Source organism: Balaenoptera musculus, chromosome 10, assembly GCF_009873245.2.
Source record: "Balaenoptera musculus isolate JJ_BM4_2016_0621 chromosome 10, mBalMus1.pri.v3, whole genome shotgun sequence".
Taxonomy (NCBI): domain Eukaryota; kingdom Metazoa; phylum Chordata; class Mammalia; order Artiodactyla; family Balaenopteridae; genus Balaenoptera; species Balaenoptera musculus.
In genome coordinates, this window is record NC_045794.1 from 63,752,551 (window position 1) to 63,779,963 (window position 27,413).

Genomic DNA, 27,413 nt, shown 5'->3' on the forward strand with positions numbered 1-27,413 from the left:
TGGGGCGAGTGGGCGCTACCCTTTGTTGTGGTGCGTGGGCTTCTCGTTGCAGTGGCTTCTCCTGTTGCGGGGCACGGGCTCTAGGCACCTGGGCTTCAGTAGTACCAGCATGCAGGCTCAGTAGTTGTGGCTCGCGGGCTCTAGAGCGCAGACTCAGTAGTTATGGCGCACAGGCTTAGCTTCTCTGCAGCATGTGGGATCTTCCCAGACCAGGGCTCGAACCCACGTCCCTGCATTGGAAGGCAGATTCTTAACCACTGCACCAGCAGGGAAATCCACAGTTCCTGATTTCTTTGATGCTTAATAAACTGTTAGTTAAAATAAATATTTTTGAATATCTAGGAAGTTATGAATAATTGAGCAAAGTACTAAAGAGGTAATTTGGTCATGAATTACAAGATATTTAGATGTGAATGATAAGCCACTTTAAACTTTTGAGAAAAGGAGCAAGAAGAGAATTAAAATGACACTTAAGGAAGAGGTTTGAGTTGGATAGGAAAAATGGTGAGAGACTGAGAGGATGTTAATCTAGTAAAAAAAATAAATAAATTTCAGTAAGGGAGATTGTCTTTGACAATTTAAAAATTTCTAGCAAAAAAACTCCATATTCCTTAAACTCTGAATGTGCTTTTGATTGTTATGGTGTTATGGCATTTTTTAAACTCCTTCCTTTGCAAAATTGCATATTCCTAATTATTAAGATAATAGAACCATTTTATTTTCAGAAGGCACCTGATGAAATTGTTGCTTCTATAATGGTATGGTCACAGTCCTTGGCCCTCTAAATTTACACTTTGAGCAGTTGAGTCCTCTTGTCACCAGGCACATGTGCTCTTCAACACATAACCAAGTTTTCTTTGTCCCCAGAACACTATCTTCATATTAAACATAATAGCATCCTTGTCAAAGGAAAACATATATGTGGGATAGTTTGCCTTAATCATTCTCCAAACTGGACATTAATCTCATATAATATATTTTGAAAATTAATCTTTAATCACATTTTAAAGTTGGTGGGTTAACAGTTAGCTAGCTTTATCATGCTTCTGTAGCTCTTAGCTGATTACTAGAAGTATTATTTTGGTTTTGAAGCTATAAGCATAAAAAGAACAGGAGAGCAATAATTAATATATTTCTGCGGGGAAGTATAATACCATGGTTGAAATTCAAAACATTACCTAAAATTATAGATATGAGGTGAGTAGTCATATAGCAGGGAATGTGCCAAATGCTTGAAAATCATTTCAGTTGACAGTCTCACCACCTTTGCATTCATAATTACATGGGTGATGACCTTGGATATTCTCGGTTGGATAGAAAAATCAGATTGCTTTTCAGGTTGTCACGGTTATGATGGTAACTGACTATTACTCAGGTATTACTCAGACCTGTGCATAATAGAAAAAAGGAACCCCTTATTTCCTCATCTAAATGCAATGGGTGCCCAACACTTGGGTGAAGATCTTTGGAAGCAGAATAAATTCTTAGATGGAAACTTTAACCCAACACAGTCACTCATCTTCTTGAGAGTTGAGGTTTTTCAAACCAGTTAGGTTAGAATGGGTGGCAGAAAATCTGAATATTCCCATTGAAAGATGTGAAACTATGAGGGAGAAAACGATGACAGTAAAGAAATCCAAGCTAATGTGACTCTATTGTATGTGTGTGTGTCTGTGTATGTTTCTTTGAAAATTTGGTAGATATTTTGCTCGATGATGCTGGTGATGCAACCGGACATAAAGATGGCCGCAGCGTGAAAATTATAGTCTCCATAAGCAAGGGCTACGGTCGAGCAAAGGTATTTCTTTAACCTTAAGTTCTTTATTACTAAAAGATGAGAATGACCATGAATCAAATAAGTATTTGTCATAAATATACTATCAGCGGTGTTTGTCTTGGCATTGGCCTAATCTATTATAAAAGCATGAAAGTTAGGGACTCAAAAGAAATGACATCATCCTATAGGTAAAAATGTGTCTCAGTATGTCATGTTCATTCACTGAAAACAATATTGGTTGTCAACCACTCTCATTTCTAAAACCAAAGAAGCACATTGCTTTCTTTGACATAAACATTTTGTCTAACTAAATACAGGTGATATTTATGATGTATAGTAACATGTTGCTAGAACTTCCAAGATGGTCTTTGTACAAAGAAGAGACTATAAGTTATATGGCTCTTCTAGACACTGGAAAGATATATCTTATTGAACTCAGTATGACAAATTCATTGACGCTACTTGTGTGTATCATTTTAAAGCAAGGTCTTAGATGATAAGGCAAATATTCTAATTTTTCTGGAATCAAATATTGCCTTCAAACTGGCAATACCATTCTGACCCTAGCCTCTTCTTGAAACTAAAACTATTATTTCAAGTTGAAATTGTAGTTCAGTGGCCGAAAATACAAATTTTTAAGTATCCAAAAATTTTTTATCAGACAGAGAAACAAAAAAATCTTCAGAATTTTAAGAAAATTGAAGTATTTAAGTTTGAAAAGTGAGCTAGCGGTTGTGAAGTTTTACACTGAACGTGTATTGCAAGAATTCTAATGCCGTAAACTTTCTGCTTGAGCTGCAGATCTGTGCCTGAATTTCCCAAGTGGGTCTTTATGTAAAAGACTGTAATAGTCTCAGTGAAGCTTAGATAGTCTAATGATCTCTGATTTAAAAGCAGCTGCTTAAAAGCACTGTATGCATGTCCATTTTGACTCAGTTATAATAATGCTGTAAAACAAGTTTTCTTTTTCAAAATAATTCTGAAAGATAATATTTTTGAACATTGGAAAGCAGTTGTCTTAGTCTTCTTGGGTTACCATAACAAAATACTATAGATTGGGTGGCTTAAACAACAGAAATTTATTTTCTCACAGTTATTAAGTCCAAGATCAAGGTGCTGGCTGATTTGGTTCCTGGTGAGGGCTCTCTCCTTGGGTTGCAGATGACTGCCTTCTTCCTATGTCCTCACTTGGCCTTTCCTCAGTGTGTGTACTTGGGGAGAGAGAAAGAGATCTCTCTCCTACTTCCCCTACTTAGAAGGCCACTAATCCCATGATGAGAGACCCACTGGCCTAATCTAGCTCTTATTGCCTCCTGCTGGCTCCATTTCCAAATACCATCAATTGGGGGTTGAGGCTTTAATATATGAATTTGGGGGGGGAACACAAACATTCAGTCTATAACAGTAGTTACAAAATACGAACGGTTTGCTGTGAATTTCTCAACTTTTTCTGTAACAGATATTGGCTTCAGGTTATATCTAAATAGTGCTGATAATCATTTACCCTTATAAAGTTAAATGTTGCAGATGAAGAAATTGAGGCTCTGAGCCAGCTAAGTGGCTTGAACTAACATCACATTTCTTAATTACATGGTAGATGTTGTGTGTTGTAGAATCCATGTCTTCTAACACCTGACTCAGTTATTTTTCTACCACCTCTTAAGGACTATGCAAGTTGGTGACTAGAATCAGGATTGTGATATATCAACTGTCTAATTATATATACTGGTGTCATGATCACTATCTCATGTAACCATTCCAGTCAACATAAAAACGGCTTCAGTTAGACTATAAATTGAATTGCTTACTTTTCTAATATTTGTAGAAATTCCTCAAAATCCCATCCTACAGAAACAATAAATTTGGGACCTTTGTTTGTATTATAAAGGAGTTCTTTGCTTGACAAAATGAGTCCTGTAGGATTCCCTGGCAAGTTCCTCTAAATATTGAATTTTCTGGTAAATTCAAAATGGGACCTGTGTTGTGAATATGTGAATGCCATACTACCATGGATAACTTATTTTTCAAAACTGGATTGGATTTTAGAGATAATCTAAATAAAAAAATAAACTGAGTTTTGGACTTAACAAAGATAAAATCACAAAAACATTAAGATGAGGCTCTAGGACTCATGATATAGTTCTGTTCCATCTCTATCACCATTTCCCTCCTACCAAGTTGCTTTTCTTTAGGAATGCACCCACTGCATTAAAACGGAAGACTTGTTCTCTCCTGGCCCTTTCCCTTCTACTGAACAGGTCATGAATCAGTTTTCCTTGACCATACCACTTCATCTAATCTCTTTCTCTCTTGTTTTTGTTGCTATCCTGTTACTTTGTTTGTTTGTTTGTTTGGTTGGTTGATTAGCTTGTTGGGGTATTTTGTATAATCCACTGTGTATGTCTGTTATTATAAAACCCATAGGTTTAATATATATTTTAGTGTTAATCACCACTAATATTAATATTTTTTAGTAGAAGATATCATAATAAAAAAAGACACACAGTTGGATTTTATCTTGTTTTATTTTGTTCTTACTTAGGATCAGAAGTCTCAGGCATATTTGATAGGATCCATTGGTGTCAGTGGAAAAACCAAGTGGGATGTCTTAGATGGTGTAATTAGACGTCTCTTTAAGGTAAGTTGTGCAAGACATCCTGATATTAATTTTCAAATGTGTTTCATTTTGGATGCTTCCCTTAGCTTTAATGGCATAGAGATATCTGCTTTTCCTCTCCTCCATCCTCTCTTTATGCTGTTTGATATTAACAGTCCTTGTATTACCCATTTCTAAAATTCTTGATAGCTAGCTTCACATCCCCATGAGTTTTGTATTTGTTGTAGAGGAGTTGGACCTCTGTTTTGACTTTCCTTTTTTGTGTATACCATTTCAGGAATATGTGTTCCGAATTGATACATCCACTAGCCTTGGTCTGAGCTCTGACTGCATTGCCAGCTACTGTATAGGAGATTTAATTAGATCCCATAACCTAGAAGTGCCTGAACTGCTGCCTTGTGGATACCTTGTCGGCGATAACAACATCATCACTGTGAACCTGAAAGGTAAAAATAAAAATGAAAAGCACAGTTGTATTTTTTTTACCAACATTTCTTTTCTTTTCTTTTTTGCAGTTTCCCTTCACATTTTCATATTTGAAAACTATGTTAACCACTTTGATAATTTTGATATGATGTGAGCTGTATTTATATTTAAAACACTAAAATCCTACTAAAAACACAAAAATCCAAGTAAATGAAATTCTTTGAGTTTTGAGATGTAATTTTGAAGTTTCTCCAAGACTCAGAAAAACAAATGTGATTTAGCAAATTTCAGTTTTCTAGATTTTCTCCATTATCATCTTAGATTTAGGGGAGACTCAAAAAGTTTATTGCATATTCCAAGGTAATATATTCATTCTTTTACCTTTAATTTTAAAATATGTATACCCAATAAGTACCCACTGGGGATAGAGAATGGAAGTTAAGAATCAGGGATGAGAAATTCTCTTTGCTTTGAATAATGTGACTAATTCTAGGCAAATGGAATATCTAAAGTATACTTGTATCCATAATTCCTTGTTCATATATGTAAAAGAGTCAGAACACATCTCTATAAACTATGGATTAATAGAGGGATTTGTCAATATTTGATTTTATGATTAAGGTAATTGGGTGAGTAAAAGGAGAAACTGTTGCTCTCCTTCTTAATTCCTTGCCAAATACCTATTATATTTATATTCTTCAAAAGCTTAAGGGGTGGTACAGCTTGGATGTATAATGAGAGCTAGAGGGAAATAAAGAGAAGGAGGAAAGAGGAAGAAAAAGAGAAGAACATACACACTTTTGTACTTTTTACATTTATTCTTAACAAAACTACCACCTTCAAAGAGAAGGAGGATTTTATGATAGAATTCATAGTAATGCTTCCATCTCTCTGTGGAAACATAAGTGAGAAGCATGAAATAGACAAGGGAAGTCTAAGCAAAGAGGAAAAAAACTTGCTTTCATTTGGATGTTCACTCTGCCTTACTACTGATGTTTTCTGTCTTAAAATAGCAACACACATGGGATCGAAATGTCAAGGAAGGTGTCTTGCAAGGACTGCATTCCAATGGCTAACAAAGCCCAGTTGCCAGTTGACACTATATTTTAATTTCAAGCTTACGTAGAACAATAAGCCACACTCTTCCCTTTGTTTCTCCCTTCAGGGGTAGAAGAAAACAGTTTGGACAGTTTTGTTTTTGATACGCTGATTCCTAAACCAATTACCCAAAGGTACTTTAACTTGTTGATGGAGCATCACAGAATTATACTCTCGGGACCTAGTGGTACTGGAAAGACCTATTTAGCAAACAAACTTGCTGAATATGTAATAACCAAATCTGGGAGGAAAAAAACAGAGGATGCAATTGCCACTTTTAATGTGGACCACAAGTCTAGTAAGGTAAGTCACAGAGTCCTAAGACAACTGCTGCTATTTATCCGTGTCTTAAGAAACTAAGCTTTAAGATTATATGAAACTTCCATATTGTACATGGAAACATATCCAGCTCTTCAGCTAAAACTAGAATCTGGTGAATGACTAAACCCTATTTCATGAATTTGAACAAGACTGCTCAGTGACATTCAGGTGTCAGGTATTCACAAGCATTGAGAATGGACAGAAGAAAAGGACAGAGTCTCTGTTGTCTGATTTCTCGTAGACATCCATTTAGGAAGTATTAGAGCAGAAAGAGATCCGTGCAAATACCATAGAAACAAGAGGCCATGACTCTTCCTGCAGGAATCAGAGCTTTATAAAAGCCAATACTTGGTCTAGGTCATAATAAATAAGTAAGAATTAACTGGGATGTTGCAGCAATGGGGATTTGGGTGTAATTAATATATTCTAAGCAGAAATTCTGGGAACAGCAATTTGTTTACATCATATTTCTATAGGATTTCTGCTTAGGAACCTTAGGAAATTGAACAATATTCCATTTCACCATCCGCTAAGGTTTAATGTACCATAATCATCCTGAATGCTCTCAGCTCTTAAATAGGCATGAGGGGCTGTAAAACCCAGCCAGTACTTTCGTATATTCGGAGTGAAATAAAGAATCCTAAAAAGGAAATAGTTGATGCCTAACATATTCCTAACACTGGACTATTTTTGCCTATAGTTATTCATTTACATTCTCGATCAGTGCAACCTAAGTTTCTCTTAGGAAACTACATCTGTTATAAGCAATACCTTGAAGATATCCAGATGATACTGGGTCACGTTGTTTTTCCAGAGATAACCTGGTTAGATGATCTAAACTGACCCAGTCTCGCAGAAACCTCTGGCCTGCAAATTTTTAGAAAAGAAGCATGACTCCCAAAAGCAACCCAAACCCACTGGATTCTTGACATAAACAAGACATTTAATTTAGTGAACAAAAATTTCTTAAAGGAGTAGTTCATTAAGTCCATATCACTGACCAACTGTGGGACCTAGGGCTGATTGTTGAATTTCTTTGTGCCTTAGTTTTCCCAGCTGTAAAATGGGAAAAAATAGTGGGGTTGTGGTAAGGACAAAATGAGTGTGTATCTCTGTGTGTGTGTGTGTGTGTGTGTGAGAGAGAGAGAGAGACAGACAGACAGACAGATAGAAGCACAGAGAGGGAGAGAATAGTACAAGTAGCAAGCACCACCTAAGGGTTGCCTGCAGTTATTAATTATAGCTCTTGGTTCCCAATACTGTAAGGCTTTCTTACACAAATACACACAGACCCATACAGACCACCCACCCCCATCACATACACGGATCTTTGTTCAAAATTGGCTTATATGTATTTTTCAAGGAGAACAAAGGTGTGTATAAAGCATGATGGGATCTCTTAATGTGGACTCAGTACAGCACATGAATTCCAAATGTTTCTTTGGAACTCAGCACTATTTGGATTGTGGTTGAACCACCCATTCTCATTTCAGGTAGAGAGAGACATGGCACCTGAGGCAGAATATTGAACTCTTCTTTAAGCAGAAGCAGGAAGAGTGCAGTTGTTTGCTTCAGCCTACACCTTTAACACCTCCAGTGAATTCTGGGTCTCCTCGTAGCTTTATTTAAAAGCTTTTAGCACATTTTGTTTTCTTTTCAGCCAAAATGATGAAAGAATTGACATCTCTTAATTACCCTCAGTGCTCTCTTTGGTGTTTCCTTAATGTTGATGTGACAGAACTCTTTAGAAGTTACTTCTGTTATGAAAAAGACAAGTGGTTGGAAGATAGGAGAAGAATAGATTTATTAGAGGAAACAGGCATTTTGATAAAGTTGGAGAATCACTTAAAATCAAGTTCTGAATCAGATAGATTGACTTGGATATAATTCGACATGCTAAAATAAAGTAGGGTAACTTAACTTTGGTTCTAAAATTTGCCTCACTCCAAAATATACTGTTATATATAGTTCTTTTTATTTCAGTTAAAAAAAATGTTTAGTACTTGGAGATATTCTTAATCAATAATAATTTATATGTTCTTTAAAATTTGATCAAATATATCCAGCACTCTTATTTTCTACTTTTTCTGAATAAAATCACTTGTGCCATTATGAGGTCAGTTTAATCTTTGTTATTACAAACTGATGAAAAATAAAGCTTGCCAAGAGCCTTTGAACAGAACAAATGATGCTAGTAAACAGTAATAGGAAGAAATCCATGGACAAATCACATAGCATTCATCACCAAGAAAGCACAAACTACAACTAACAAATGCTTATTGTTTCTTTAGGTTTGTAAGATTTGAATGAGCTGTCAGTAATGTTGGATACCAAGTCATGGCCAAAGAATTTGACCAATTCTTGCCAAATTGTCAGAGAATCCACACTTTATTTTCAGGGGGTTGATGGTATGTGAGAGTGGTGTAGAGAAACGGGGATGACAGGTTGGGATTGTAGGAGGGATGCTACCAAGTGTAGATTTACTTAAGTAAAGGGTGAATGAGGTATGAAATAAATTCTTTTCCTGAGAAGTGGAACTGTGTAACTGCTGACATGCTTTCTGCTATGCCTTCGATAGCTCTGAAGAGACAAAGCCACAAATCACTCACTGATTCCAAAAAAATCCAATAATAAACCATCAAATGAAAAAAATCTTCTCATGTTTTTGTTCCCTCTGCATTTTACATTCTTTTCCTCTTCCCACTCTTCAAGCCCTCTCTCGAGTTGCCAGCTGGAATATTTTGATTGAAAGCAGGACACATAAACAATTACACTTTGTGACATTTGATATGGTGGGCCCAGAAGGCTAGAGATGGATTTAGTAAAGAGTATGTGGCCAACTGAAGCCACTTGGAATGCTAGGTGGGAAAAGATCAGAAAGCTGGACTTGGCAGATTCATTTTGAGTGTGTCTGGAGTCAAAGTCAGAGTTAGCAATGATCAATAGTTTTTATATAACTGCTGTGTTCTGTGTATATTTTCAAAGCATGGGATTCATCTCATTATCAATGTCCATCTGATAGATAGACCTGTTTTTTTCTGCCTGATTAGATCTTGGACATGAAACTTCTAATGCTAATGTATCAGTACTTCAATCTAAGATTTTACCCCGATTAAGCTAGAGTGGGGATCATGAAGTGATTTCAAAGAGGTTTGAGAAAACTCAAGTTGTATGACCAAATTATTTGTGTATGCCTGTTTCTACTTGTGACTGGTCCATAGCTTTCATTAGATTCCCAAAGGGATCGACTACCCTTCTCAAGATGAGAGAGGAACACAATAGAATCTAATGGCCCTATTTTTCCAAAATCCCTGGTGATTCTTATTTACCAAATTCAATTCAAACTTCTCCCCCTCCCCTTCCCCCTCCCCCGCCCCCTTCACCTCCACCTCCTCCTCCTCCTCCTCCTCTCCCCCCACCTCTCTCTCCCTCTTTTGATCCGTATATACGAAATTGCTGTAACTGATCCCCCCTTTCTAGAAATTGTTCTGATTTTCATGGTTATCATTCTCTCCTTGTCTCCTTCCTACCCTCTAGTAAGCTGCTGCCCAGTGCCTTTCACTGACTGTTTTTCCTTCACCTTCCAGTAAATGAAAATATTCCCCAACATTCTGTTCTCTCCCACTTCTGTTCTCATCTGGATGACTCCCTTGTCTCAACTTGTATTGGTTCCAGTTGGACACTATTAGCCGTGCCCACTCTTCCATATGGTAGGCATTTCTATTAGCTTACAAGTATGTTTTCATTAGCATACTAAATATACATGTTTAGAAATGCCAATTTCAATTCTTGTATATTTGTGATGTATCTGTGAAAATATATCACAAATCCATCTTCTTTCATCCATCTCTACTACCATTACCCTCCCACCCAAATAAACACTCTGTCACTTGCTTGGACTATTGCAATTGTTTACTAACTGCTTGATTTACAACTTGCATTAAATTCCCCTTCTCTCTCTGCCTCTTTATCCTTGCACCTCATGGAAATAGAATGTCTTCTATTCATTCATAATTCTTCTTCTTTCATAATTAAAAGCTGACCACATTAAAATCCTGCAGTGTTTCCCCACTGCTTTCTGCTCTAGGTCAAAAATCTTCCCATACTTCTACTATTCCTCTTGAGTCCCACAGTGTCTCTTGGCTTCAGCAATTTCAGTGTTCTCTTGACTGGTTCCTCTTCCTCCTCTGCAATATACTTACCACACTTTGAAATCATGATTCTGACTACATCACTCAGGTCCCCAGAATAGTCAGTGTTTCTTCACTGTCAGTAGGAAAAGTCCAGTAGTCTTACCAACCATTCAAGGTTGCAAACTTTCCTTTCCAATTTATTTACCAGTCTTTCACAAAACATATACTACTGGGTTTTTCCTACCTGGATATCATATTTTTTTGTTTCTGCCTTTGTTCTTCTCCATCTATGAAGAAAGCTCTTCTTCCATTTTTAAGCATCACAGTATTACCTAATCTTTAAAGGGTTAATAGCAAATAATACTGCCACCAGAAAGTCTTTCCCAGAAGCTACAAGTAATCTTGACATGCTCTGAACAAAATCTTTGGTGTATATTCTTTTGAGGTAACGTATTCGTTTTCACTGTGAATTTTAGTTATCTATATACATGCCTAACCTATTCTGGGCAGTAAGCATCTTGAATGCGTTTTCCATTTCTAATTAATCATCCTATCCTTCACATGTATGTTTCCTTCGATAAATAAATTTCTCTACCCTGGGGAAAACAGCAACATATGAATGGTGCACATGTTTATATAGTAAAATCCAAATTCCTCTGCATGGATTCAAAGTCTTTTCGATTTCCCCTTTCATTGAGATCACTACTGCCACGGACCATTTCTCTTGCAAAAGCAGAACACCAATATTTCTCCCAACACATCACACACTTGTATCTTCCACCTCTTATGCTTTACTCTTTATTCTTCAATTATACCTCCTGCCCTCATACCCTATTGTTCTATGAACCTTAAATCTGGATTAGATGCCTCTCTTTCGTTTTTCTATAGTGTTTTGTGCATTTCAGTTATCACACTGCCTTGAGACTTACTTGTTGGCCTGCCTTTCTATCAACTCTAATGCCTGAATATAGAAGTAATCTCTAAATCCTTGGTGCCAGAGTACCTGGCACATAGTAGGTGCTTGCTAAAGCTGTGTTGAAAGAGTAAAAAACTACATACTTATCATTTGGAATTCTATTCATTATTCAAGATCCATCATGAAATTGTTTTTTAACCCTGCTCAAGATGTACAAATTGAAAATGTCATTGTAAATATGCAAATGTTATGGAAATGCTCTTACTGATTAGGATAATTCTAAGAAATCTAATTATATTTCTGGCCTACCCATCTGTGAGAGCAATCAGTGAACTGGTTATCATATTTAGATTAAAAGCTATTAGAAAGGAATAATATCTGTAAAGAACCAAGAAGCTTAATAAATGCTAAATGCTAATGTTAAGTGACCCAATGAAATATAACACATTTTGTCTGTTGTTATAAATTACAACAATTGCAAGCAGATAATAAATAAATAACAAATCAACCAACCAACCAACCAACCAACCAACCACAGTTTTATTTGAGTCCCAGGGCTGTATTTTCAGATGCACCTCATCGAAATGAATTGGAATTAAAATATTTAAAGTCTTAATGGAAACTTAGGGGTGCCATTTTGGATTTAGTCTATACTTGAAATTATAAGGTTTGCTAAAATCCATCTTTATCATTGTAATACCAAAAACAAGAATGAGTCTCAGTATTTGTGGTTTATCATAAGAGCTCATATCGAGAATTCTTTTTTTTTTCACTTTTCTTCCAGGGAGAAAACAACTGAGAAGTATGTCCTTGTGTTTACAGCTTTATATTTACTTCAGGTGTCCTGTACTGGCTTTTCTCTTTCCTTTAAAAGTGTATCCTCTCAACATTGTATGTTTTTTTGCTTTGTAAAATAAGGTTTTATATCAATGGAATGATCTGTGAGTTTTAATCAAAGAACCTGGATGGAAGACAAAATCTATCATTCCTAAACTATGAATTGCTTTCCATTGGTATAAATTTCTCAATGACTTATTTGTTTTCTTTATTTTTTAAAGGAATTGCAACAATATCTAGCTAACCTGGCTGAACAATGCAGTGCTGATAATAACGGTGTAGAGCTTCCAGTTGTAATAATTCTTGATAATCTTCATCATGTGGGCTCTTTGAGTGATGTCTTCAATGGTTTTCTCAACTGTAAATACAACAAATGGTATGCTTGTGAAATATGTCGAGTGATAAGATATGAAAAAATGGTGATCAAATATGCATTCTTGTGCCTTTATACCTTTTAAGACGTATAGTGGATGCTATTAATTTGAGAAGCCTTCATTACTATTATACCATATTTCCAAAGAACCTCTATGTTTCATTAGAACATCTATTTATTCATTCAACAATTGCGTCCCAGGCACTTTTATGGCACCATTATTTACTTGATGATGTTAACTTCTACAGGTATGCTGAAAGTCTGGGAGACCATTATCAATGATGGAATGTTTGAATCAGGGAAATTAAGAACTAGGACGAAGCTATAGAGCTCTTGTTTCACTCTTAGTCCATATTAAAGTTTAAATTCAACCTTCCTGTAGACATAATTTTAATACATTCAGATATACCTCTCTCCACTAGTGATTCTAATTTTTAACTATTTACATGAAAGAAAAGGTTAAAGTAGGGTATAAAAAAAATCTGAAAACCCACTTAAGATTCACTATAGTATGGCCTCTAAAAAAGGACATATAAGAACAACAACATAAATGTTAGTTTTAATGGTGCAAGTAACCCCGTTATCTCTGCTAGAGATTTTTTAAATGTTAAAAATTAATCAGCATAAAATAAATATTGAAACAAGAATACAAATTCTTTCATGTTATTAAGAACCTTTGAAATAATTATGAAACAAAAAAATAAAGAATTAGATTATAAGCACAAGAATCATAAGATGTTGGAGTGGAGTGAGATCACTGTGATTGTTCTGTCTAATCTTTTCATTTCATAGATGAGAAAACGTGGGATTAGAGAGGGAAAATGATTTGCTTAGGATGCCAGATCTGAAATTAGAACCCCAAATCTTAATTTCCAGTTCAGTGATCTTTGTCATTTTCCAACCTATCACTACAACATTACCCTTTTACAGCCAAATGTTAAAATGGAAAAATCCATATTTATCTAAATTGTTTTCTGAGACAATTTTAATGTATTAATCTCTCTTATCTCTCTTAGAACAAATAGTACATATAAATTTTCTTTTTTTTCCCCAGTCCATATATTATTGGAACAATGAATCAGGGAGTTTCTTCATCACCAAATCTAGAGCTGCATCACAATTTCAGGTGAAGATAAATTGAATTATTTCATATTGTCTCTTTTCTGTTTGCTTTTGGTTATTGTTTTTTCCATTTGTACATTGACAAATCCTGCCAGTGGTGACCTGGGGTGTGAAAATAATTCTCACTTCTTCTGACACTCTTTCTCAAGCAGACATTTTGTGATCCTCAACGTGTAATCAGAAGTGTTTCTTTCAAAAAGAAGAAAAAAGAAATGTTTTTTCTGCTCACTATGTCACTGGCTAAAGTAGAGCACTTTTTTTCTAAGTGTGAGAAATGTGAAGACAGTTCCTATTTCAGGATTTGTGATTCTCCTACAGAAGAGTGCTCAGCCTGTACATGCCCACTCACTGCTGTGACGCACATGAGCTTCTCTTTAGCTCAAAGTGAAAAGTTAGTTACAGTATAGCTCTAATGCTAATAGACCTTCTCATCCCTTTGATCATTAACATATGGCCACCAATTAAATTAGGAACATTATTACTTTATATTGGAAAGAGAATCACTGTGGACTTAAAGTTTAATTTATATAAAAGTTTAATTTATATAAAAGTTTAATTTATATAAAAGTTTAATTTATATAAAGATTTCTGAGTTTGTTTTTTTTTTCTCTCTTTTTGTAGGTGGGTGCTGTGTGCAAACCACACAGAACCAGTGAAAGGCTTTTTAGGCAGATATCTTCGAAGGAAACTGATAGAGATGGAAATTGAAAGGAACATACGCAATAATGACCTAGTCAAAATTATAGATTGGATTCCTAAGACATGGCATCATCTCAACAGTTTTTTGGAAACACACAGTTCTTCTGATGTTACCATTGGTGAGTTCCAAAATTGCAATATGCCATTTTCCAGGAACTACGTGTACGTGGTAAAGATGGCCAGATTGGAGGGCAGAAAATAACAAGAGAAGCTAATGTTTTTCAAGCTTCCAAAGATTTAAGTTTTCATTTTTTTTTCCTTCTGAAAGCTTGCCTTCTTCCAAGCTTTGTATAAATATTTCTAATTAGATTCATTTTGTCTGACTATTATGGTTTACTAAGATTTTACTGACATCAAATAAGTTTAATAGAGACAAATATCTAAAAATCAGATAACCATTTGAAATAAATTGTATCTGTTTAGAGTACCTTTTTTATGCTAAAAACAAATATTAGTTTATGGCTCATATCAAATACAGTTGTGAGAGAAGATTTTAGTTAGAGGTAATTTAAGTGTTTTACATTTTTCATGAAGACAAAATTGTTTGAATTATTTGTCTTGAGTTGGCATAAAGATGTTTGTTTTTGTATTCCTTCTTAAATTGCACAAAAAAAATGTCCCTTTCCCATTGCGGTGGATCATAAAGACATACTCACTAAAGACGCAGTGTAAATTAGAAAGAACAATTCTATATTTGTGATCAGAAGACCAAGGCAGAGACCCACTTCTGCAAATAATGACATATTTTATATTTGACAATTCATTCCAGCATAGTTTTGTCATTTGTAAAATGGGGCAGATTGACTGGATTATGACATTTCAGGTTTCTCCTAATGCTAAAATGTTATGTTTTAGATTAAGGTTTTAGTGTAAAAAGAAAGGAGGGTCCTGGAGATTGGGTCTTCAGTGAAACACACTTTAATAATAGTCAAACTGGCCAAGATTATAATTTTCTAAGAATCCTATAAGAAACATTCCCCCCAAATGGTGTCTAAATATGGGTTTAGATTGCTACATATAATGATTCTTAAAAATGTTTTGTTATTTGTTTCTTCTCAGGTCCTCGACTTTTCCTTCCTTGCCCCATGGATGTAGAAGGTTCTAGAGTATGGTTCATGGATCTCTGGAACTATTCTTTGGTACCTTATATTCTGGAGGCAGTGAGAGAAGGTCTGCAGGTATAGTACTCAATTTTCTTTACTGTTTTAAAAAACTAAGTGAAAAAAAATCGTCCTTTAAAAGCAAAAATAATTCATTTCTCTGAGTATTTGTGCAGAAAAATAAAGGCATGAACTATATAAATATAGTGGTAAAGTTTGAAAGAACAAATAGTATACACTACTTTTTTTCTGTTCTGAGAATAAATATGTAGGAGAAAGAGAAAGCACAGTTATTCTAACAAGTACACACTGAAGGCCAAATTTATTGCCATAGGTGTTTACAGACCTGTTGGGGTTTTTTTTTAATATTTATTTATTTATTTATTGGCTGCACTGGGTCTTAGTTGCAGCACCTGGGATTTTCGTTGCGGCACATGGGCTCTTTGTTGCAGTGCGCAGGCTTCTCTCTAGTTGTGGCATGCAGGGTTATTAGTTGCGGCGCGAGGACTCTCTAGCTGTGGCACATGGGCTTAGTTGCCCTGCAGCATGTGGGATCTTAGTTCCCTGACCAGGGATCGAACCAGTGTCCCCTGCATTGTAAGATGGATTCTTAACCACTGGACCACCAGGGAAGTCCCCAGACCTGTTCTTATTAGATAGCTAGTTAACTGCACAGTTCTACATCTTATAAGAAAGGCATGTTTTTATGGACCTTGATCATTTATTCTCTTCTTATATAATCTGCAACAAGTAGTTTTTGCTTATAGTTTCCTTGCTTTGGGATATTTCTTTGTTTGAAGCCCTTTAACGTCACATGTAAGATCCTTTACTGTTTATGAGAGTGCTCTAAATCTAAGGCATTTGACTTTTTAAAATCTATGGCAGGTTGGTTTAAGAGCACCCCTGCTGTTCCTGTCATCTACCTTGCATCGTGAGGCCCTGCAACCACCCCTTCTATTTACTCTTCTCTAAGAAGTCAAAATATATCACTAATAAGAAAACCCTTTTTCTTCAATAAAATATATCATCCCTTTTCCATCAGTCTTGATTTTTTCCTTATATTGAAGTTGAAATTTCATGAAATTGTAGAATTATAAAACTTACGTGTGAATATTTTAAGATTGATATTGTATAATTACCAAACTTGTGGCAGAAAAATCCAGTCATCTTTACAATAACTTAGCTAAGGTTTAGGCAGTTTTTTGCTTAGGCATCTCTATTTCTGGTTATCACAACTGCTGCTACAATTAAGACATACTTCATGCTTTTCACATTTTGTCATCTGCAATACTGTGTTAAGTCTTTATTTTACTGTCTGAAAAAACTGGTTTTCTATTACTTCATTTCGCTTCCTTTTACCATCATGCTTTCCTCACCTAGTAGAAGGGCATGGCAGTGATTTAGAACTATCATATTATGAGGATGATCTGAACATTCAGAGGTAATGATCCTAGAGAATGCTATCAATTGGTTCTAATCCATATTTAAATAACTCAATTTCATATTTTTAAGGGTATAAGCCAAACTAGCCCCAGAAAGTGTCTCCAACAAAATTAAAGACTGTACCAAAGGTTTTTATTTTTCAAGTATAACATAGCACATGTCAGATTTCCTCTAAAACTATTATGCTATGTCAGATGTGAGTTGGGTCTCTTGATTTCAACCATTTTTACCCCAAAAAAAAAAAATATATATATATATATATATATATATTTATGAAAATGTATTTAAAATATTCACAGTAATAATTTTAAAATAAATATTTAAATGAATTATTTGTTCTCTATATACTATTTCAATATTAATAAACTATGATCCAAATCTTTATATATGAAATTCTCCTTATTTCCTATTCATTTGCTAATACCTAGAAAGAATTAGAAGCGTTTTAAAAACTCAAAAACAATAATACCTAAAAATCCTTAGATCTCATTGTTTTAAGTACAAAGTATTTTTAATATTTAAATCAATATTATTTATAAAACACTGTCCTGAGAATGATCATACTATAAAGCTTCCATTTAAACAAAGGCATAATCACTAAGGTAATACCAGTTTCCCAAACTGAGAGATACTTCAAAAAATTTTTTTGAGGAGGGATAAAAAGATCTCAAGTTTTTTGCTGTGGTTCTGGATGTTTAGTAGTAGGTTAGTGTGAAAGCTGGTTCAACCATGATGTAGGGAGTAGCTGGGGGTTGGTGGGGGTGGTGGTGGCAGGAGGCAGGAGGAATTCAGCACTTGGAGAGAAAAAGGAAAACCCTTTGGTGAGTAGAGAGTTCTCATTTCTACTGAAGGATATGCTGGAACAGAAGTCTGTTGGCAGATGATGTTCTTGGGATGGTCCATATTTGACTTCTGGAGGAACAGGAAAAAAAGGAATCACACGTCATGAACCATTTCCTTGGATCTCCTGGCAACAAAGAACCATGAATTGGAACAAGAGGTGGAAAAACAAAGCATGGTTGCAAAGATGAAAATCTGAGTTGAGAGGAATAGAAAAATCTCTCTTCAAATGAAGACTGATGCTTTGATGGGGAACCGTATGGGCAATACTCTTTACCAGATGTTCTAGTTGAAAAAAGCACTGGTGATGCACTGGATTCCAATTTTTATTCTGATGATTCTATCTTTCTTGAAACGTCAACAATCAGATTATCTCCTTTTGAATGTTTAAATTTCATTTCTTTCAATTCTTCTATAGCATCTATTTTACTCTGAAATATAGAATTGAGCCTGTTTAGCTTTTTATTGGTCACCCCCAATTTTGCTGTCCTTGATGATTCTTTAAAAGGCTGGCATCTATTGATTCTACTAGACTTTCATATTTTTTTGGTAGCATTTCCTTTCCAAGAATTATACGCTTTCCTTCAATTAGTTTAAGTTGTATAGCAAGCTATGTTTTACATCCTCTATAAAGTAGATTTTTAACTGAGAGAAATTTTCTGCTTTAAAAGAAGAGAACTATTTAAAAAAAAAAAAAAAGAAAACTAACCATTGCCACCCCTACCATCATCCCCTAAAGAAATACACAGCTATCAAGACCTGAACTTTTTTTTTTTCTTAAGGCAAGCTGCCACAACATCATACAACTTCTCCAGGAGAAACTCGAAAGACAGTTCCAAGGCAGCCATGGGCTTTCATGGCCTCAGTGTCCGCCATTTTGCTTTTGTCTCACTGAACCGCAAGAAGCCACATAGAACACTTCACACTGTGTTCTGTGCCATCCAGGACCAAGATGTGTATACACCTAGTAACCAGGATTGCTCTCAGTGGAGTAGGAGAGTCCATTAAAGAACTAGCATACCCATGTTACTGTCCTCTTAATTTTAACTTTTCTTTCTGTGCCCCTGTTGCTTATACTTTTTTTTTTTTTTTTTTTTTTACCAAGTCCCATCAACCTCTTTCTCCTCAGTGTGTCCTTCCCAGTTTGGTTTTGGCTTTGCTTTCAGCTTAAAAATTCTTTAACATCGCTTGGATTCATCTGCCCTCTACTCCACTGCCAGTACTTTAACCAGGCTTTATAATCTCTTTCTATTAACTTTCTCCCTCCATATGAGTTCTGACAAATCTTTCATTTCCCATGATTTTCCTCTTTTACTAGTGGCCTTATAAAAAAATATCTAAAAAGAGTTTTAATAGGAAGCAGTGAGATTATAGAGGAAGTTAATCTGAGGGAAATGGTTGTCGGAGAAAGGATTCTTATTTTCAAGGAAAATTTGAGTAGAATGAAGTAGACAGAGAAAAGAAGTCTCTTTTATTCATCATCTTTCCAAAGTGCACTTTAGTACAGAAAGCTATTTAGTGTCTAGCTTTTTTATTTCTCCATTACTGGAACTTTCCTTTCTCAATGACGAGCTTTCTTTCAGTTTGTAAAATTACTAACAAAGGTAAATGTGGGCAGCCATTTCTTCATGTATTTAAAATAAATCTCCCTCATGCTCTCCTCCAAATGTTCAGCTTTATTTTGTCTCTAGCTTTATTTTGTCTAGCCTTCAAGATTTAAGTGAACTATATAGAGAGATATATGTTTAAAATCTGGAAAATTGTGTATGGACACTTCGTTCCCCTGAGTCCCATAAGAACTCAGTGTGCAAAGGAATCAATCAATTAGTAGTCACCTTTTGTACTGAATAGAAATGCATTTTATATGTGCTAAATATGTGATCACTTTTTAGATGTATGGGAAACGAGCACCTTGGGAAGATCCCTCAAAGTGGGTGCTTGATACATACCCATGGAGCTCAGCATCTTTGCCTCAGGAGGGCCCAGCATTACTTCAGTTGCGACCAGAAGATGTTGGGTATGAGGGCTGCATATCCACAAAGGAAGCTACAACCTCAAAGCACATTCCACAAACTGACACAGAGGGGGATCCCCTGGTAAGAAGCTTATAGTTTGATTCTTCCTGTATAATCTTGACTATAGTGTGTGGTCATTAGTATTTATGCATCAGAGACATTAGTTATCCTAGGTAATATTTGAAACTGTCCTGATATTGGTACTCAGTTTTAAAATTTTTACCTTTTGCCTACTTTCATTGGGTGAAACTCTTAAAATGAAAGACCAAACTCATATGCTTAAAAATAATCAAAAAAACACTGAAACCAGGCTGAACTCTGCGGCCATAATTTTTCTTTTATTATGCAGAAAATTGTGTAAATAAATCAATAAATTTTAAACATTCAGTACTCAATTCATTAGGTATGTAAGAGAAAACTGAATTTTGTTCTAAAATGAAAGAAACCAAAAGAATATAATCTAATGTATGCTTGAAGAACTAAAGAATGTTTTACATGTATCTGACTAAATTTAGAATTAGTCCTCTGTTGGCAACAGTAGAGAAGAATAAACTGACTTGAAATCAAAGGGACGTTATTCTCTGCCTTGCTCAGTTTGCAATCATGGAAGGCTTAATATAAGTCAATAAAACTCCAAAGTATGAATACTCTGAAAATATTAAGTACATGATGTTCTTAGTAAAATGATTTTTTTTGGTATGTATTTTTTATTTTTAGAGATGACTTTCCATAGACTGGTATCAAACGTAATGTGTTTGTTAGCTTACCGTTCTCTGACTAAAGGGATCACTGGGAAACCAATACAGAAAGAAGACATGCTGAGATAAAGGTTGTTATGTTACTTAAAACAAACAAAAAAGGAAATGATTAAAATCATAATCTATAACTGTACCTAAAGACAGAAAATGACTTGCTGTCTTGTGGAATACCCTTATACCAACAACCCTGACCTGTATATGTCATCATCATTTCAGCTGATCATTCTGAACATTTTGGGGTTTATATGTGAACCATCTGATGAAGTTTCATGATTTTTTTCCCAACGAAATGCACACACACAGAAGATTTTGCATACTATTTCGAAAAGTTCCATAAAGTCACAGAGATATATACATTGACCTACTTAGAGCCCAGGGTTCTCTTATTTAGGACTTTTGGTCTAGGCTATAAACTTCTTAAGGGCCTGGACTTGCATTTTTATAACAAGTATCTGGCCCTTTAGCTCATACGTAGCTAGAAATCAACAGTGGTGGTGGAATTGGTTTGAATTCTGCATAATTGTGAGCAGACACTAAGTAATTCCTGATAGAATGATTAAAATGTAATAGAGTAAAATTAAGCCTTAGAGTACAAATATGGGTTATTTCCTCTGAATTTTTTTTATAAATTCCAGTTTTCCCTTTGCAGTTTTTAATACAGTTCCAGATAAAGGTGAGGTGTTAAAAGGTTTGTTTTCAGGGTTACTCTACAGAGTATGGGACATTTACGGGATGTCCTAAATTTTCCCAATTCCCATAGTCCTGGTCAGCTAAACCCATTAATCACTCCTTTCCCTGGCTCAGGATGCTCTTGTCTTCTAGTATGGAAAAGAGATCAGGATCTCCACATTCTGAATGAGAATCTGGGTAAAAAAAATCTCTGATTCCTAACCTGCTGTTCACCTAAACATCTTAAGGAAAAAGGGGTTATGATATCTGACATGTTAAATGACAAAAACCTTATCATCTAAAAGTCTTTGAATTAGGCACATTCTGATAGAGAAGTAAGTATCTCTCTGCGTTTATTGCTCTATATTTTTGTAATTATTGACATAAGGTAAAAACATATTTGCAGTCCAATTAAATCAGAAAAAAATCTACTATTTAATGTCAGTAATATATTTTTGAATCTGAACAAGGATGCAAGTGTTTGGCACATCTCACAGTGTTTAAAAATATAATGTGTATTCATCATCAACAAACTCATTAATTTCATTCATTCAGTAAATATTAGTAAATAATAAGTATGTACTCAAGGCAAAGACCTGGTGATCAGAAAATAAATAAGATCTCATTTCTGATCTTAAGAAGTTCACAGTCCAGCCATGGAGAGAGACATGTATATATATGAATTATAGTAAAATAATGATAGAAGTATATCCTAGATAGCTATATCCTAGGTAGAGTTGCGAGTCTGTTGAGGAAGTGATTAGGAGAAAGCTCCAGAGGAGGAGAGGCTTGAGCTAGGTCTGGAAAGATGAATAGAAATTCATCATGGGGTTGGGTGGAGAAGACCCAAAATTAAGAAAATAGCACGTGAAACGTGATGGAACACTACAGTAAAAATAATGAGTTTAGGGAGCTGTATACAAATTGTTGGGATTAGAACAAAAGGGACGGGAGGAATTACAGCTACAGAAGTCTGCAACTGTAAAATCATGTGAAGCCTTGTTTATCTTGTAGGAAGTTAAAATTTTATCACACAGACAATGGGGAGCCACCAAAGGTTTTTGAGCAAGGGACTTATCTCATTAGATTTGCAGTTTATAAAGATCACCTTGATAATAGAATAGAGGGCAGATTAAAGGAGAGAGGAAGGAGGCTGGGAGACTAGCAGATGTGTAAATACCAGGGATGATAAGGACCTATGGAGGTGTTACAAATGTAAGACATTATATTTCTGACCCTGGGTATGGGAAAGAAGGAGGGGGGAAGAGAGGAAGGAAGTACTTTTGTAGAGAATAATGATCTATCCGAGTGACTACTGAATGGTATGAAACCTTACCTCCCTCTTGTAATCTCCTTTGACTTGAATGTACAAAGCAACCCTATGAGAAGGCAGAGTAAAGCCTTCATATGTATTTACTATGAATCTGAGATTCTGAACTTATTCTAATAGAACGTATTTACTATATGGCACCATTTTCAAAAATTAAGACTTTAATAATACTGTTATTACACGGTAAAACTTTTACAACAGTCAGCATTCAAGTGATTTCAAACATTTGTGACTGAGATAGAAGCACAACCCTTGAAATCATTTCTGCTCTTGGAAGGTGCTCAAAACACAGTTCTCTTTTACAAATCATCTTCACCCAGATGCTTGAATATACAGCTGGCTAGTAATAAGGGAGGGATTGACAAAAGAAAGGAAAAAGGGAATATGAATGTGCGTGAAGGTAGGGGTGTGTGTGTGTGTGTGTGTATGCACTCACACGCACGAGAGAGACAGAGAAACAAAGAGAGGAGAGAGAAACAGTATATTGATGGAGACATTAAGCTTTTTGACTCACTGGATTTAAGAGGTTATCACCAACTACTTTAATTTCGTATCTTTATGTAGCTAGTTTAATAAATTCAGGGAATTAGACAAAAAATTATTTTGAAAAATATTGTCCTGAAGAATATTAAAATGACTTTAAAATATGCTATAACTGTAGCTTCTTCATCAGAAAGGCATCCTTGCTGGAATTGGTAATTACCAGTTTGTCATTTTATTTCACAGGTGTTTTTTGAACACACATTTTACGCTGAGCATACAAGCATGCAGAGCCTAAGATATGACTAAGGAATCCTTTTTAGATTTCTCCTTTCTTTGGGATCAGATTCCCTATATTTCTAAGTTGGAAAAAAAAAAACAACCAACTTTGATTACATTATGAAATAGCAAAGTTAGCGCGCATTAAACAATACAAAGATTATTACAATTTACAGAAACCCTTGATAAGAAAACAACCCTCCCGAAGACATGTGCCATTTTTTCTGTGCTTTCTAAAACTGTTGAACCATTTATTCATGATTCACTTTTAAACAGTCTTTCTTTTTCCACCCCTACCAGTGGATCTGCAGATCTATCAAAATCCAAGCGAGGTGGCTGCCTTTTATTTTCTAATACATGGAAATGCTAGCTGTCTTTCTCCCCAGCTGCTTTCATGCCTACGTCCCTTTTACGAGAACAAACATTGCCATTGTCCTATAAGGCTGGGAAACTTGAGACAGCCGCTCTTGTTCCAGAAGGTGGTTTTAGTTTTCAGTGAGATATCCATCATATTTTAGCCAGACATTCAACAACCACAGAAACTTGACAGTGATTCTTCCCTTCTCCCTCTTCCAACGTTCATGGTCGGCTTCATTTGGTCACCTCTCGAGGTCAGCTCCTAAGCAGCAGATGGGGGGGCTCCATTCCACTCCATCCCCACCTCCTCTCCAGGGACCGTGTCCGGGAGCCCGTGCGTGTGTGTCTGCCTGTAGGAACATTCAGGACTTTCAGTTGTCATTCAGTGCTTTCTGCTTCTCGCAGCCAAAAAGCTGAGCAGCTTGGTGTACTCTCCAGCCACGAGCCCAGATGTCCAGCTGTGATACAGTTTCCTCTCCAGTCTCCCTGCTGGAGCTGTATTCATTTACAACTGCAAATCAAAGACTTATCCGGAGGCCCTATTTTGTCGTTATGGTTTGCTGTTGTAGTCATGTTTGGGAGAAACAGTGTAGGAGCCAGGGGCAACTAGTAAAAATCTAAAATTTTTTTCCGTTTCCCTTGGAGGGGATGAGATGGGTCGTCCGTGTGGCTCGGGGCCGTGTGTTTTCTGGGACTGGCTTCCTCGATGCATCATCGCCTCCATCGATGTCTCTTTTTCTTCCTTCAGATGAATATGCTAATGAAACTCCAAGAAGCAGCCAATTACTCGGGCACACAAAGCTGCGACAGTGATAGCACCAGCCACCGTGAAGACGTTTTGGATTCGTCTCTTGAATCTACCCTCTAGAGGGTGAACAAAGTTAGGGGAAAAGACTATGCTTAAAAAAAAAAAAAAAAAAAAAAGGTTAAAAAGTAAGGTATTTTCACTAAACCACTGCCAATATGAAAGCGCCCTGACCCAGGGCCGTGGTCTCCAAGGAGGCAGTAGAACTAAGTTTGAACCGCCAAGATGCTAAATTGACACGGAAGCGTAACTTGCTTTCCTTTCTAGGCATTTTTATATCCGTGGAGTGATGTAAGGCTCCATTACTCAACTGGAAAGGACCCTAATGACAGGGCAACTGAATAGATTGCACATGGGATTAGCCAAACTGGACTTTCTGTTTTTCCTCTTTAAAAGTTTACAATGCAGACCTTTTTTTTTGTTGTTGTTCCTTCCTTTGGTTTCCTCTGAGGGGCTGTTCTCCCCAAGCAGGGTCCATTCTTCTGATCCGTCCAAGCTCCTTTGTGCCACATGGTGCTGGTCACGGAGCCCCAGTAGTGTTTGTGTTGTGCGCTCACCCCATTTCCTAAATGAAGAGGCCAGGCCTCCGCAAGCACAAATGGAATTGTGCAACCCCCAGGGAAACACTGCTGTGACAAGCTGGAGAAGTGCCAGTGTCATTCAACTGCCATGATCACAGGATGTGCTCCACCCTCTTTTTAGTGTCTGAGTCGCGGGTTTGAGAAGGTGGTTTTTACCACCGTGGTCTTTTTAAACCACCTGCCCACTCCCTTAAAAAGAGTTTTATACCAATTATTAGTCAACACTGATAAAAGGCTTTTTTAGGGCTTTATTTGTTTGAGCCTTGTCAGTGAAAAGAAGCAACATTTCCTATGGTGCTGTCTCACTGCCTTAAAACCAATTTCTACAACAGTTTAACAGTTGGTTTAAATCCTGAACCATTGGTAATTGCCACTGTCTTTTCATTTACAACACCGGTTAACGCAGTAGCCATCTCTCTCTAGTTTTGTGTTTGTTTTTTGAAGAAATGGATAGGAGAAAGATCAGTATTTTTACCTTGTGAATAGATTGCTTTGCCTCTCCTCCAAAATACTCAAGTCAACCCAGAAACCCTCTTTGACTGTCACTTCAAAGCGAAGCCATGTGGCTAAATTCCATCCAGCTCTAGGGGAAAGAGTTTCAGAAGGCGGGAGATTGTGATTTCTTATCCAGCAGAGCTGGAAGCAGTAGATGCAGCATGAGCACAACGATTCCGCTTTTCTCCCCTATTCTTTTTTTTTTTTTTTTTTTTTAATTATTATGAGTTTTGAGCATGTTGTTTTGATGGATATTGTTGTACATGAGAAATTCAGCATTCGAGAACACTGATGCAGTGAAGTCACTGTGGATGAGGAAGCGTTTATACTGTAAAAGGACGTTAGATTTGCACAGTCTACTGGGTAGGTATTGTAAATAATCATTTTAAAAACTTGCACAAATCGAAACAAACACACACACAAAAATTGTATTTTATCCTGTGGATGTTAAGAGATGTTTCACTTGCTGAGATTTCCTGTACATTGCAAATACAGAATGCAAACCCTCAACACTGTTATGATCTGGTGTGTTTGTCCTGTATTTACAGTTGTGATGACCATGCAGGAGCTATCAGTGCTAGAGTGAGCATGCTTCAAAACTGTCCATGAAGCCAATCCATTTTCGGAAAAGTAAAAATGTCTGAAAGTGCATCTGTCGTGGCAGGCTTTCAAGAGAGTGCATGAAAACTGATGGGAGTGATTGGAGGAGTTCCCACCACACACAGGGGACAGGTTTGAAATTTATCAACCCAAGGGCTAGGCCATGGTGTAGGCTTGTCCCATGCACGTGAAAATGTGCTACTTTCAGGACGTGCAATTGGTGCTACTCTCTGTGACCACCCACGGGTCAGTTGCTGTAGAACAATAACAACACAAGACATCTGTGCAGTTGTCAGAATGTCACTCAGTCTATAGGTCCTCCACGGTGCTATTGCCCTAAGGGAAATCGGAACTGAATTTATGCACATAGAATGGTCACCCTGACTACGAAGCCTCAAACGTGGATCACATCCGTGGTGAAGCATCAATATATGTAGCTGGATGAGTGACTAGTGGCCCTTGTATAATATGTGATCTAAGAAAATTGCTAATCTTTCCCTGCCGTTTTGAGAAACACAGTCCAAACACGATCATAAACAAATTCCTGCAATACATCCCAGTAGGTCCGCCTAGTTTACAACTTAAACTAGTTTGTGAAACATTTGTCTGTATACATTTTATATTTTGTACATTTTTGATGTAACATATCATGTAAATAGAAACAGTGAAATAAATCATCTGAAAAGTTTTGTAGTCTTTGTAAAGCCCCGACAACAAGTACTTGGTGTCAGTGGACATAACTGGGTGATGTATTTTCTATTGGTTGATTGTTCCTCTAGCTTGTAAACCAGCTTGCATATATTTTTTTGCAAATGTGCACCCTGTATCTGTCTAAATTATTACTTTGCCATTAAAGTGGAATTATTTATTGACAACAAGGTGTGGCGTCTATATATGGAGAAAATTGAATAATTATGCACCGTAAGTATCAAGCTTTAAAATGTTGCTTGTACTATTAATATGCCATAAATAGGGATGTATGTGAATTTTTATTTTTCATTTCTTGTAGAAAGGACCTCATAGCTTTTAAGTAAGGAAATAAATTGAAGGCACAAGGTATATCTTTTTAAATGAAAAGTATTTATTCAGTGAATATTTTTAGGAAAGTCTGACTAGTCTACCTAAATGGTTATAAAATAAGCATTCATATAAAATAAAATGTTGATATTCACTTGATTATTTGTTTTTATTCCATTAACTCTTTTTTTTAAGCTTTTAGCTCTAAAGATGCTTTTAACATAAAATATTTTTTCTGGTGGTGCTTTATTTTTAATAGAGATTATAAAAAGAAATGGAACCCCGTTTAAAATGAGAATTTTTTCAAAGCACCTCAGTCTCCAAC

General features: G+C 36.0%; 1 protein-coding gene across 5 annotated transcripts in view; it reads left to right on the top strand.

The window, feature by feature from the left end:
* NAV3 (neuron navigator 3) overlaps positions 1-24,588 on the top strand; it is an 845,054-nt gene extending 820,466 nt beyond the window's left edge. For all 5 annotated transcript variants that reach the window (XM_036866523.1, XM_036866525.1, XM_036866526.1 and 2 more), the window contains 10 exons: positions 1,701-1,798; positions 4,320-4,415; positions 4,672-4,840; positions 5,986-6,221; positions 12,347-12,501; positions 13,553-13,624; positions 14,242-14,438; positions 15,379-15,497; positions 19,595-19,798; positions 24,339-24,588. In XM_036866523.1, coding sequence (XP_036722418.1) covers positions 1,701-1,798; positions 4,320-4,415; positions 4,672-4,840; positions 5,986-6,221; positions 12,347-12,501; positions 13,553-13,624; positions 14,242-14,438; positions 15,379-15,497; positions 19,595-19,798; positions 24,339-24,458 — 1,466 coding nt within the window. In that variant the 3' untranslated portion in view covers positions 24,459-24,588. The remainder of the gene's footprint in view (positions 1-1,700; positions 1,799-4,319; positions 4,416-4,671; positions 4,841-5,985; positions 6,222-12,346; positions 12,502-13,552; positions 13,625-14,241; positions 14,439-15,378; positions 15,498-19,594; positions 19,799-24,338) is intronic.
* Positions 24,589-27,413: the final 2,825 nt, after the last annotated feature.